This window comes from Paroedura picta, chromosome 4, assembly GCF_049243985.1.
Source record: "Paroedura picta isolate Pp20150507F chromosome 4, Ppicta_v3.0, whole genome shotgun sequence".
Lineage (NCBI taxonomy): Eukaryota > Metazoa > Chordata > Lepidosauria > Squamata > Gekkonidae > Paroedura > Paroedura picta.
Window position 1 is genome coordinate 96,810,533 of NC_135372.1, and position 14,662 is coordinate 96,825,194.

Sequence of the window (14,662 nt, forward strand, 5' to 3'; positions counted from 1 at the left end):
CAAGGGTTTTTCTTTAAAAAGGCAGCCAGGGAGGTTTCTCTTTAAAAAGAGAAGGCGGGTCGCTGGGGCGTCGGGCTGCCGGGCAGGGAACCGTCGTCGGCGCCCGGGAGAAGGCTCCCAAGCCTCCCCGCCCCCCGAGGCTCTCTCGAGCCGTCTCCCGAGCGGTGGAGCGGCCTCGCTGCGTCTATGACGCTGCGAGGCCGCTCCGCCGGCCGACAGAAGGTTTCCCGGCCCACCCCCCAGCCGAGGCTCTCACCAGCCGCTCCGCCATTTTCCCTGAGCGAGTGAAGCAGGCAATGGGGAGCCGCGCTTTGCGCGGCTCCCCATTGGCTGCTTGGGGTGGGATTGACACTCGGAGGGGCCGGTCCCGCTCTAACTCCTCCCCACTACCCCTTACTCTTTTATTCAGTCCGTGGCGCCCGTGGCGCCACGGGCTGTGTACAGATACCTTCTAGAATCTATAACTGACTGAAAACTAGAGGCAGGCACCATAACTATTAGAAACTAATGTCACAATGAAGTCTCATTTCCCCTATTTTGAATTTGTCTTAAGTTGCAAATGTTATAAGCGAATTGGTTAAAAGGCAGATGATTCATCACAAGCTATTTAACAGCCTAAATACTGCAGTCAGTCATATTCAGTCGAGCTACTTAAATGTCAAGCAAATAGACACTGGAGAGAGGGAAGGGGAGAGGCTTTAGTCATTCCTGCCAGTACTGGAAATTGTGAATGATGATTGTTAAAATCAGCTTGTTTTTGTGGTATATGGCATGCCTCTGTAGCCTATCAAATGACACAGGGATTCTTTTGGATCTTGCACATAAATGCTACATGTTATTTTTAGATACTGATTTAGGTGTTCTTCCATTCATTGCATTTTCTTTGCATGTTCTTAATGTTGCATTACCTCATCTAGTTCACCTCCATTCACCTTTGCTGTAAATCTGTTTTTCCCAGCAACCTTTTGGCTTGGACTGTTGATTTGTAATTCATCCTAGAATAGTAACATTTTCCCATTTTTTCAAATGTTATTTGTGCTTGCATGTTGTTGTTTCCACTATTTTCCTCGTTGTTTCCTCCATGCTACTTTAAATTTCCATATATATTTCCCTGTCACCCAATTTTCTCATGCACTTAATATGTCTGCAGGCATGATTTATGGTTAGAGCAAAGCATGTCTCAGAAGATTAAGCCACTCAGGATGCCCTATATTGTAACTATTCCCACACAAAGCACCAGCTCCTGTTAAATATGCACAACTGTCTTCAGAATACTAATATTTGTGCAACTGCCAAATTGGAGCATAATTTATTGAAGTAGACTCTTGCTTGCAAAAGCTAATATTTTACAAGTATTGGATCAGTGGAGAATTTCTGCAGACAGAAATTCCCCCTTTGTGTTGTTCTTGGGAGGTCTCCAGCACCCCAGGAGTCGCATGAGGAAGGGAATTGTAGTAAGAGAGATGAGGTCAGAAAACTATACTTGGTTGACTGAAATCTCTTTCACAAGTGGAAATTTTCTGGTGCATGTGAGCCAGAGCTCATGTATTAAAAGTTATCAATATTGTATTTCAATAGGATATATAAATACTAGTCAGGATCTGAAGAACTGCATAACCTTTAACCTAAGGGCTTCTCCTGTTTTATTGCTCTCCCACCCCTATATCATGTCCCAAGCTGCTTTTAAATTTCTGTTGGTATTTTTTAAAAGCAGACTGTCATGGAAGTGACTGTTTGAAAATAGTCTGTCTCCTGACAAGAAACTATAACAAGAAAAGAAACAGCCATTGCAGTATTGCTTAGGACAGTGATTGGATGGGTTTACAACTTAAACTGGAATCATCCAAGCATAACACTTATACAGCAAAGTGAAATATCCAGTTACTTGTATGCCCAAATATGAATCAAAGTGAAATATTCAGTTATTTGTATGCCCATTTTCATTTGTGCTTTGACAGATATCAGTATCTTTATTGGATTAAGATTCCAAGATTTAAATACTTACTGTGATTTCTTTCAATGTTGTCATGAGTGGCAGTGTTTCAATAGAATTTTGGGTTGCAGTTATCATTGAGTTGTGTAAGTGAGAATAGTGCAGCCTCATTATCAAAATCTTAATGTTTTTGTACTTGTATAATCTCAGAATAACGACAATGAGACGGCTCTGCATTGTGCAGCTCAGTATGGTCATACTGAGGTGGTGAAGGTTCTCCTGGAGGAGTTGACAGACCCTACCATGCGCAATAACAAGTTCGAGACTCCTCTTGATTTGGCTGCACTCTATGGGAGATTGGAGGTTGTGAAGATGTTGCTCAATGCTCATCCCAATCTTCTAAGTTGCAATACTAAGAAACACACCCCCTTACATCTGGCAGCTAGGAATGGCCATAAAACCGTTGTATGTGTTCTTCTGGATGCTGGCATGGATAGCAATTATCAGGTATCTTGTTTCCTTTTGATGATAATGTTGAATAAATATGTTGGATATTGGCCTTAACTCTCTTTGGAGAAAAGCCAGAGTAGATGAAGTTTAATCAGAACTTTTCTTTGGGAGTCTCTCAAGAACAGCAGTGTCTGTGGCCCCAGACCATTCTATGTCTTGTCAACTTTCATTACAGGGTTTATAATGGCATTTGTAATGGGCACTGCTATTTTTTGGTGCTGTCATTTTTCAGAACCATAGTTATCTTGTTTAAAACTGTATAGAATCCTATGTGTAAAACTTCTATATTTGAACATGTACATTTAATATTCATACAGAATTGATCATGTATAGATCTGGTTTAGCTAAGTTGTAAGTAGTGCATTTCAGCATTTGTATTAATATAGGCAGAAAGGTGGGATATAAATGTTCCAAATGTATGTTGAACATTTGTCTGCCTCTGCTATCATATAGTTATAATTAACCCCTAGCCCGCAACAATAATTGACATGATAAGCACTTTCCCTTTTATTTTATTTCTGATGATTTCACAGTGACCACAATTTTCTTACAAATCTGAATTTTAATAGACGAGCAGTTTTATGTGACCTCTCAAACAATCATCTCCCTGTAGTAAATACATACAGACCATTCTATTTTCAGCTAAACTTTTCCAGTCCTTTCTGCTAAAAAAGGCAAGTTCATCTTGTCCTTTATCAGAGGGAGATTCAAGGTTCCTGAGTCAGGTTAGAGATGTTTTCTGCTTGGTGTGATTCAGAGTGATTGCTCCTTAGTTTAAAGAAGCTGCCTCAGAACATTAGCATTTCATTCCTGGTAAAAGGACCTTAAGGATTTTTTTTTTACGATTGTGGATTAACTACAGCATGTGTCTTCTGCTTGTCAGTTGATGTTAATTGCATGTGCAAGCATTGCTTTCAGTGTTCTCTGGTCATATTTACAACTTGGCGGTGTGCTATTTCATCTACAGACAGAAAAAGGCAGTGCTTTGCACGAAGCTGCTTTGTTTGGCAAAACAGATGTGGTACAGATACTGCTAGCTGCAGGTGAGGATATCTCTAGGAAAGTGTTCAATTTTACAATCTTGACAATAGTGAGGTAGCAATTTTGTGCAACTTTCCAGCTTTCTAAATATAGTTTTTCAGAATGAGCAAGATAAACACTGAGTAGCTAGGAATTACTGTGGAGTAAGGTCATAGTTACTATATCTTTTGTTTCGATTTCTACTCCATTCCAAAGCTTCATGTGGTTTCAATATAAAAATGCAATAATGTTAAAAACATTGTAATTGAGAAATCTTGTGCTTCCCCCAAAATAATCTGAAGAACAAAGGCTGATTAATTAGAGAATGCCTTCCAGTACCTGTCAATAGCCTTTTCCAAACATTGCATGTAGGTAAAATAAGTAAAAAGATGTTTTCAGCAGGCTGAAAGATCCTGTGATAGGACATGATTATCTGTTTATTTATTTCAGAGATTGAATGGTATTAAAATGATATAGCAAAATCAACAAAAATAATTACTATGGCATCTTAAAGATGAACAATTGAACCTCAAGTTGCCGTTTCCCAGTTTAGATGCAGTTATGATGCTCCCAGTCACATTTTGGAGCTCTGTCCATGTGTGCTTCAAATATCCACTGCCATAGTTGCTTTAACCCTTAGCACTGTGTTTGCATGGGCTCTTAGTTATAGTTAAAGCTAACTAGAATTACCATTGTCTGCAAATTATGCGATATCATAGTTTTGAGTTAATCCTGGTTAGCCTTAACCATTTTTTAATGTTACACCTACAATTATACTAACTGTAGTTTAACCAAACCATGGAAGGGAGAGGGAAATTCCCATGCAGTGGGAGAGAAGGATCTCAATCTTTAAAGAACATAAGAATCATAGAATTGGAAGTGACCTCCAGAATCATTTAGTCCAACCCCCTGGACAATGGAGGAACTCAGAACTACCTGCCTACCCACAATGACCCCAATTTCATGCCCTAATAATCCCTACCACCACCAGAAATCTCCATAATCCAGCCTGGCCTGGAGGAAATTCACCTACCATCCCACAGCAGCAATTAGCAGTTCCCTGAGTATGCAAGGAAGGGCCACAAGAGACAAACACTGGCACATCCCTTACTGCCCACCCACTCACAATCTGCCTTTCATAAAATCAGCATTTCTGTCAAGTTGACAGAAAACTTTGCGTCCTTAGCACTCGTCTTCCTGGATGTCTATGCAGGCATGTCCCTTTAAATTTTTGGCTCACCATTGTTATGGTCTCTGCATGATAGATTGTACGACCAAATTTATATAAAAATAAATGTCTGATTGTTCTGTGTGTTTCTAAGGCATTGATGTGAATATAAAGGATAACAGAGGTATGACAGCTTTGGAAATTGTGAGGGAACTTCCTTCTCAGAAAAGTCAACAAATAGCAGCACTCATTGAAGGTAAAGAATGTGAAAAGTAGATGGGGGGCATTTAATGTTAACAAAATAAATAAAAGTAATTTCTAAGGAACGTTGTATAACTGTTTCAGGTGGGTTGCTGTGTTGGTCAGAAGTAGGAGAACAAGTTTGAGTCCAGTGGCACCTTTAAGACCAACAAATATTTTTTCAAGGGTATAAGCTTTCATGTGCATGCACACTTCCTCAGATAGTGCACATGAAAATTTTGTATCTTGAATAAAACTTTTGTTGCTATTAAAGGTACCACTGAATTCCAATTTTGTTCTAGTTTGTACAGTTTTCTAGTGTGTACACAAATTGATTATTTATATCACATTTCTTTCAATGTGAGTGTTCAAGATGGGTATAATATATATTATAAACTGCTCTTATAACACTGCGAAAGTATTTTCTACTGCAAAGAAAAAATAATGCTATTCTGCATATTTTGGATGACACAAATTGTATGCTGTTTGACAGTTGTCAGATTTGTGGCATCCATATCTAACATGCATGTATTTAATATTTCTGCATGTTATTGCTGTTGCATGTTTCTAATGCTTTCTTCTGTTGTTCAGAATGTACAACTGGGAAGAACACAACAAAAGCAGAAGAAAAGATAGCATCAATTATTTCTACTGAAGCTTCAGTTCGGGTACCCCAAGGTAGGAAATTTGTGAAGCAAAATCTTATCCATTGATAATGGGCATAAGAGGAATGGCCCATTCATAATAACACAAAATACTTTTTAATGTAACTTGATGCAGAATTTGCTAAAGCACTGTAAGTAAAACTACTGTTAATTTTTATTGCATGTATTTTGAGGCCACTCTTCATCCTCTAAGGATTGATATTATGTTACTATCCATCACTAATACTTGTTAAATAGTTGAAAGAAACACCCCCAAGTCTTACTTTAAAGTTTATTTATTTTTCAGATTTTTATGCTGCCCTTTCCTGATGGTTCAGGGCAGCTTACAACATGTTAAAACAGTAAAGCAAAAATTAAAACCATTAACATTAAAACCCAGTATATATTAAAAATCAAAGAGTACCTTCTCTCCAGTGGGAGGAAAGAGGAATAGAGTGTTATGATATCATTAGTAAGCTGCATATAGATGTTATTGCCTATGTATGGAACCCAGTTTGTTGATGGTATTCTCTGCACTGGATATCAGTGGGCAATAGTTGAGTTTTGATGCTTCATATTGAGGGAGTAGCTGATATGTATCTGAAGCAACATCAGAATGGTTAAATCAAACCACTTTTCTACTGGTAAAAAGGGAAGAAAGGATCCCCAAATAAGTTATGCTGGGGAATATGGGACCTACATGGACAAGATATCTTCGTTGGAGAACTAATGGAATTCGATGTGACTGAGTGAAAAAATGGACTAGATCCAGCCCATTATATTTATCCATATAATTGCCTATAGATGCATTTTCTAGCTTTTCTCTAGCTCTTCCTCTCCTCCTCAGTATTTTAAAAATTTAACGTTATTTTTTCTTACCATTTGGTTGTTCCATTTTCCTCGTGTTTTCTGTGCCTCTGCTGCCATTGTTCCTAAGATTCCTTCTGTTGCTCATTCTGGAGATACTGTGAGAATTTCCAAACAGACATACAAATGCATGGATGGTTACATCTAGGATAATGCAACATTAAAAAATATGTTTGCGAAAGGGCAGCTTTTCTTCTTTTCCATGGACTATCAATATGAATATTCAACAATAAGTGAACTTTTGAATTACTTCACATCCAAAAAACACATTAGGATTCAAATTTAAACTTTCCCATCTCCTGCCATGACCTCTGAAACTCTTCCTCTAGGTATTAGCATATATGAGGGACAGCATTGAGTACTGTTGAAGGAACTGCATTGGAAACTGTGAATCAACAACGATACTTGCCCACTCTGATGAAATGATAATAATAATCTCTTTTGTTATCAGTACTTCCGTTGATGTAGAGATTCCATTGTAGTTTTGTCTACTTACATTATTCACTATAGCTGCATGTATAGTGTAGTTTCTGTTGTCCCCCAGTTTTTGGTGTTTACTTTTCTGGGCTTGCTGGAATACACTGGAAGAAAGGAAAAGTGGCAAAGCTCTGTCTCTAGCATTACCTTTTGCTAATGATTGATAGCATGCAATCTCATTTTCATCCCCTGTGGCTTCAAAATTTCCAAAAATATTTACCTACAGGCAATTATTTATACCCTGTGGATTTGCCTGACTACCTTTGGCAGAGCAGAACTAAATGGTTATAATTGGTAACATGGTGTTCCTTCTCCCCAGGAAATGTGGAAAAAATAACAGAACTGATTGAAGATTTTAATGGAAAACAAGAAGAGTGTCCATATGAAGTTCTATACAATGCCACGTCCTGTCACTCTTTGGACAGCCTGGCCAGTGGAAGATCATCAGACAGAGACTCAGTGAATAGGGAAGTGGAGACGACCAGTGTTAAAGGGACAGGAATGAGGCCTGTATGTAGCCTGATGTGTGTTGTCTGTTTCCTTTTTATGGAAAATAGTCTGGGATATATCTCCAGGCCTGTGCACTCTCCACACTTGCAGTAAGTTGATAACCTAGCCACACAGTTTGATAGTACAATAAAAGCTATCCAGCACTCGGTTATCCAGAAACCTCAGTTAGTTTGCCATAATTGCCCAGAGGGCAAGCTCCTTCTCCTCAGCCACCCACCATACTTCTGCTTCTTCAGGCATTCTCTATTCTGACCTCTCTAGTCAGACAACCTGATGCTTTCAGTTCTTGCTGAGCTTCTGTCAGAATCTGCTGCCCACTGATGCCATCTTCTGGTCCCTCCCCTCAGCCTACTTCAGATGTATGTTTGTTGATTTATTTTTTAATTTATACTCCGCCCCTGGGATATGGGCACTGTGGATTCTTCCAGGTAGGGGGCAGGACAGAGCAATAACCTTGAGTATGCAGTGCACTTATTAACTGACAACCCCCACCCCACCCCATTCCTCATGGGAGCCAAAAGACAGCTTTTACTGTAATATGAAATAACTGCAAAAGGCTTTGGTTATTAGGTAATGAAGAACCATTCCTGCTGCATGTGTTATGTACTCTAAAATGTATGAGCAGTATAAGTTCAGGACGTAATGTCTATCAGGATTTTTGTGAAATTCTAAGGGTTATATTTCACCATAGAATGAATCTTTTTGCTATTACTAAGCTCAGGTTTTTAACTTGATTACAAAGAAAGGGACTTGTGGAGAGCATATCCCTCGCAAATTATTTTCACCTGACTTTTCTCCATCAGAAAACAAAGTATTGTAGTTATTGTGTGTGATCGTCATAAAATTATGCTTTTCTGCCACTGTAATAAGAGTGCAATATTAGTTCAATGAAGGTAATCAGTCTTCATGGGACTTTTAGATGTAAACCAGTAGGGGGAGCTTATAGACTTTTTGGAACAGTTTTATAGCCTATGATTCAATGAATGCAGTCTGTCTTGCATATAAGTTATCTGCATGTGCTGGATCTAGTAATATCTATTGTGAAACAGATAAACCAGAGGTAGTCAAACTGCGGCCCTCCAGATGTCCATGGACTACAATTCCCAGGAGCCCTTGCCAGCATTCGCCAGCGAATGCTGGCAAGGGCTCCTGGGAATTGTAGTCCATGGACATCTGGAGGGCCGCAGTTTGACTACCCCTGAGATAAACAGTGGCCTTAAATCATTCTTCCTTGGCTTGTAGACTTCTGGCTGAATAGCTTCATTACAAAAAATGCTTATGGGCAGGAAAGAAAATGACATCTGGCAAGAATTAAGAACTTGCTTGTCAGCTGTTTTAGGACAGAGATGGTAATGATATATTATGTGTTTGGTTGGTGTCGTGGTTCGGTCCTTGGTGGCTGGGGAACCGGACCGAACCCCGCCATCAGAGGCGCCCGCGATCACGGAGGTAGGGCATGGTGATCATAGGCAAGCCGGCAGCTGGGCGCCCCACCCGATCGTTGAGGTGGCAATGGCCGCTAAAGAACCTCAATGTCCCCCTCCACCTTTTGACAAGGGCCCGGAGATGGCCCTTTGTTCCAGGAAAATGGGCCATCAGGAACCCCGGAAAACCTCGCATATGTGCATGAGTCATGATTGTATCAGCATGTTCCCTCCGCAAGTACTGGGTGGGGCAATACAGCCTAAGGAGGTGGGTTTTGTATAAAAGGGAGCTTCCACCTGGAGTTCGGTGGAAGCTCTTACTCCATACCAGCGGACTCCACGTTGCTGAAATAAAGCTTGTTCCTGTTGTATCGTTCACCAGGCCTGGCGTGACGTTTTCTTCAAAGGGGCACCCTGGTTTTTCAGTTAGCAAGCGGGTCCCCGACATCGTAAGAGCTTCCCACCGAACTCCAGGGTCGGCATCGCATCCGAGCGCTTATCGGGACGGATCCAGAGATGGCGTTTTCAAGCAACGGGGCGGTCTCGACCCCCACGAACCCCGGGAACATGAGTTTAATGTCCCCGGGAGATTTCCTCCGAAAATCGGGGGGCCAGGAGCAGCTGTCCGGGACCCCGAGACCCTCGGCAGTGGCGGCCAAGGGAAGGCGCCGGGCCATGGGGTTCCCAAGCACGGCGGGGAGCGCGCCGAGGTCTGGGGGGTTGGCCCCAACCTGGGACACCCAGCTGAGGCAGGCGCTTCGCCCGGTAGGACCTGAGGAATCCCTAGAGGACCTGCGGCGGGCCATGGCGGACTTGGCCAGGCGCTTGCAGGCAGCTGAAGCCCGTGAGCAAGCTCGGGCCGGGCCCGGAGGGACTGGTAATACAACGGCGGAGGGGATCGCGTCGAGTGAGGACGTCTCCAGCGACGAGGACGAGCCCGGCACTGGTGAGCGGGCCCCGGACCCCGACCCGGAGCAGTTTTCAGTCCCGAGTAGGCGAGACGGCCAGCGGAGAGGCGAGACAGCAGAGGATCTCGGGGGAGCGGGTGAGCCGACGGGGCGGCGAGAGCCGGACCAACGCAGGAGCGACGTGCAAGGCAGGGAGCGGCACGGCGTCGTTGGGCAAGTTGGTAGCCGGTGGAGCGGAGCAGGACGAGACGGCGGATGCCGAGAATCCCGGATCCGGAGGGGGTCGGACTACTCTCCAAAACGTTCCCCCCCAGAGCTTAAGGCGCGTTTCGACGGGACGCCGGACGACCTCCCGCAGTTCCTCCTCCACGCGCTGACGCATGCCCGGAGGTATGGAGACCGGTATGAGGACTCCGAGGACTTGGTCTGGGGGGTGGCCTCGTGTCTCCAGGGCAAGGCGGGTCAGTGGTACCTAGGGTTGGCCGAGCGCGGCGACCCGGCAACTCGGGACCTGCAGGACTTCGTGGTCGCGCTCCGCCGACGATTCCAGGACCCCCAGGCTGAGGACAAGGCAAAGAGTCGGATCAAGGGACTTCGACAGGGTACTAGGGGGGTTATGGACTATATAGACATTTTCCGGAGGGAAGCAGGCAAGGTGTTCTCCTGGAACGAGGAGACCCAAATCGAGTACTTCCGGGAGGGCCTTAACCCGAAGCTTAGGGAATGGGCCGTGATCAAGGGGACGGAAGAAGATCTGTCTACACTGGAGGGGTGGTGTTTTGTGGTCGCCAAGCTGGAAGCCAGCCTGGGTTGGGCCGCCGCACCCCCCCGGGAGGCCAAAGGCGGGTCAGCCGAGGCGCCGAGACCGGGCCCCGACAACTCTCGCCCCAAACGACCCCCGAACCCCGAGCGGGAAAGGAGACGCCGGGAAGGTCTGTGCCTGAAATGCGGGGGGTCAGGACATTTCGCAGCAGCATGCCAACGGCAAGGGGGGGAGGACCGCGGGCTCTCCCAGGGGGGAGGTGCGACACGCCCCCAGCAGGCACGCCGGGCGGAGGACCTCCGCAACGAACCGGGAAGCGCCCAGGCGACGGGAAACGGCCAGGACCTGCTGTAGACGGCGCCGGGCAGCAGGTCCCGCGGTGCGAGGGAAAACCCCTACAGCATGAGGCGCGACCTCCGAACGTGGTAATTTTAGAGCTCCGGAACCCGGAGAACGGACTAAGTTGGGTGGGGGAGGCTCTTTTGGACTCTGGATGCGACCACAGCATGGTCCACCCCCAGATAGCCCGGGCTTTGGGGCTACCGAAGCGCATTCGGAAGGTTCCCCTGGTTTTCGTCCAGATGGACGGCAGCCCGATTCAGGGGGGACCTTTCGGGGAGGAGGTGGGTCCTATCGCCATCCACATAGGGGACCACCAAGAGCTGCGGTGGCTGATCCAGGTCCCCGTAGCGGGATATCGGGCGGTGTTGGGCCTGGATTGGCTGAAGGAACACAACCCCGTGGTGGACTGGCGGGCGGGGACCCTGAAGTTCGACTTGACGGTGGGTGCACGGCATCGGGTCCCCCACGAGAATTCCAGCCACAAGAGGACGGCGGCGCGTCCCAGGGGAGCGGCGGCGGCGCAGCAGGAGATACCAGAGCCCGAGGTCCCGCCAGAGTACCGAGACCTCGCAGCCGTTTTCAGCGAGCGGGAAGTGGACGAGCTACCCCCACACCGCCGCACGGACTGCGCTATCAACATCCCAGAGGGGGCGGTACTACCCAAAGGGCGCATCTACAAGATGAGTGAGGGTGAGCTCAAGGACCTCCGGGAGTTTTTGGGTAAAAATCTGGCCCGAGGTTTCATCCGGCCCGCTTCCAGTCCCATGGGAGCTCCAGTCTTGTTCGTCCGGAAAAAGGATGGGTCCCGACGGCTGTGCCAGGACTACCGGGGCCTCAACGCCATCGCAGCGGGGAACGCTTACCCCCTCCCGCTGATCCCGGATTTGCTGGCCCGGCTGGGCAAAGGGACTCTGTTCACTAAGCTGGACCTAAGGGAGGCGTACTACCGGGTACGCATCCGGGAGGGGGATGAGTGGAAAACAGCGTTTAACTGTCAATTGGGACAATTCGAATTTAAAGTGATGCCGTTCGGTTTAAGCGGGGCACCTGGGGTTTTCATGAGTCTAATTAATGAGGTGTTGCAGGACCTTCTGTTTCAGGGGGTGGTTGTTTATTTGGATGACGTCCTGATCTACAGCCAAGATCCCCAAGAGCACGTGACCCTGGTGAGGGAGGTGTTAAAGCGCCTGCTGGCAAACCACCTATACGTGAAGCTGGCTAAGTGCGAATTCCACCGTCCCTCCCTGGACTATTTGGGCTACCGCATCTCAGCCCAGGGCATAGCTATGGACCCCGAGAAGGTGCAGGCGGTGCTGGCCTGGGAAAGGCCCCGCACCCGGAAACAGCTACAAAGCTTCCTGGGGTTTGCTAACTTTTTTAGAGGCTTCATCCCCAGATACTCCTCCGTAGTGGCTCCCCTCACGGACTTGCTAGGTACCAAGGGGAGAGGTCCTCGCGCCACGCGGCCCAGCGCAGCGCTCGGCTGGAATGAGAAATCGGAGGCAGCGTTCCTGGCCCTCAAGCAAGCTTTCGCGTCTGAGCCCACGCTACTGCACGTCGACCCAACCCAGCCGATGGTGGTACAAGTCGACGCCAGCGACGCAGCAGCCGGGGCGGTTCTCCTGCAGCGAGACAAGGCGGGACAGCTGAGGCCGGCGGCCTACCTCTCACGAAAATTCGCCGAAACGGAGCGGAACTGGTCTACCTGGGAGAAGGAGGCGTTTGCGATTAAGTTCGCCCTCACCGAATGGCGGCATTGGCTGGAGGAAACAGAGGAGCCGTTCGAGGTCTGGACAGATCACAAGAATCTGGAGGCGCTCCGGCAACCGCGATCCCTGAACGCCAAACAGATGAGGTGGGCGGAGTTCTTTTCGCGGTACAATTTCAAGCTTGGTCACATCCCCGGCAAAGAGAATTTCCTCGCGGACGCCCTCTCCCGTCTGCCGCATTATGGGGAGGGGTACGCTCCCTGCACCAGGTCCGTGTTTGGTGAGGAGCAGCTGGGACGGGGGGTCGTCACTAGGCGTCGGGCCAGGGAGGAATGGGAGCCCGACCCGGCGACCGCCCCGCTCCGAGACCGCCTAGTGGCAGCCTACGGGACAGACGAGGAGCTGGCTGAGCTCCGGGACTCTTTGATTTTGGACTCCGGTCTCTGGCGGAGGGGGGAGGCTGTCTACGTCCCGGAAGGGCTACGACGGGAAGCCCTCAGCCTCTGCCACGATGCTAAGACCGCCGGGCACTTCGGTTTCGTAAAATCCTGGAAGTTGGCCCGGCGGCGGTTTTGGTGGCCCAGTCTGCGGCGGGACACAAAAGCTTACGTCAGTGGTTACCCTGTCTGCCTGACCTGCAAGCCGGGGGTTGGCAAGCCGAAAGGTCTGCTGCACCCGCTCGAGGTCCCGACCCGGCCGTGGTCAGTGATCTCCATGGACTTTATAACAGACTTGCCTCCCAGCAAGGGGAAAACGGTGATCTGGGTGGTGGTAGATCTATTTTCCAAACAGGCCCATTTCATTCCTTGCGCCAGTGTCCCCAGTGCCTCACAGTTGGCTCGGATGTTCCTGGATCACGTGTTCCGACTGCACGGGCTGCCGGACAAGGTGATTTCCGATCGGGGCTCACAATTCGTGTCCCGGTTTTGGCAAGCTTTCCTGCGCCTGTTAGACATCGAGCAAGGGCTGAGCTCCGCTTACCACCCCCAGACGGACGGGCAGACCGAGCGGGTTAATCAAGTACTGGAGCAGTACTTGCGGTGTTTCGGTTCCTATCATCAAGACACCTGGGTGCCCCTGCTCCCCCTGGCCGAGTTCGCGTACAACAACGCAGACCACAGCAGCACGGAGATGTCGCCTTTTGCCGTCGTCTACGGGACAGACCTGAGACACTTCCCGGAGCTTGGAGAGGTCCCCGCCCGGGAATCGGCCGACCTTCGCGAGTGGGGGAAGCGTGCCGGGAGCTGCTGGAAGTCGCTGCAGGAGCAGCTCCACAAAGTCAAGGCAGCGCAGAAAGAGGACGCCGACCGGAAGAGACGACCAGCTGAAGAGATCCGACCGGGGGATCGAGTTTACCTTTCCACCCGGAACCTACGGTTGAATTTGCCCAGCAAGAAGCTAGGCCCTCGGTTTTTGGGGCCTTTCGAGGTCTTGGCCCCGATCAACGAAGTTTCGGTCAAGCTCAAGCTCCCCAAGAACCTCCGGCACATCCATCCCGTCTTTCACGTGAGCCTTCTAAAAAAAACTCCGGACGGTGACGTTTGGCACCCCGTGTTTTCCCCGCCAGCGCCCGAGGTCCTGCCGGGGGGGGAGCACCACGAGGTGGCGGATATCCTGGACTCTAGACTCCACAGGGGGAAGTTGCAGTACCTCGTGGAATGGAAGGACTTCGCTTTGGGGGACCGGGAATGGGTCTGGGCAGCGGACGTCCTTGCGCCCCGACTCACTGAACGTTTCCACAAGCGGTATCCTGGCCGTCCCGGGGGGTTGGAGAATGGACCTTTGGGGGGGCAGAATGTCGTGGTTCGGTCCTTGGTGGCTGGGGAACCGGACCGAACCCCGCCATCAGAGGCGCCCGCGATCACGGAGGTAGGGCATGGTGATCATAGGCAAGCCGGCAGCTGGGCGCCCCACCCGATCGTTGAGGTGGCAATGGCCGCTAAAGAACCTCAATGTCCCCCTCCACCTTTTGACAAGGGCCCGAAGATGGCCCTTTGTTCCAGGAAAATGGGCCATCAGGAACCCCGGAAAACCTCGCATATGTGCATGAGTCATGATTGTATCAGCATGTTCCCTCCGCAAGTACTGGGTGGGGCAATACAGCCTAAGGAGGTGGGTTTTGTATAAAAGGGAGCTTCCACCTGGAG

The 14,662-nt window shown here is 48.3% G+C and overlaps 1 protein-coding gene across 12 annotated transcripts in view; it reads left to right on the top strand.

Annotated features, from left to right (window-relative positions):
* ANKS1A (ankyrin repeat and sterile alpha motif domain containing 1A) overlaps positions 1-14,662 on the top strand; it is a 140,784-nt gene that overhangs the window by 50,119 nt on the left and 76,003 nt on the right. For all 12 annotated transcript variants that reach the window (XM_077334442.1, XM_077334444.1, XM_077334447.1 and 9 more), the window contains 5 exons: positions 2,144-2,440; positions 3,411-3,486; positions 4,786-4,887; positions 5,463-5,549; positions 7,179-7,369. In XM_077334442.1, the coding sequence (XP_077190557.1) occupies positions 2,144-2,440; positions 3,411-3,486; positions 4,786-4,887; positions 5,463-5,549; positions 7,179-7,369 (753 nt within the window). The remainder of the gene's footprint in view (positions 1-2,143; positions 2,441-3,410; positions 3,487-4,785; positions 4,888-5,462; positions 5,550-7,178; positions 7,370-14,662) is intronic.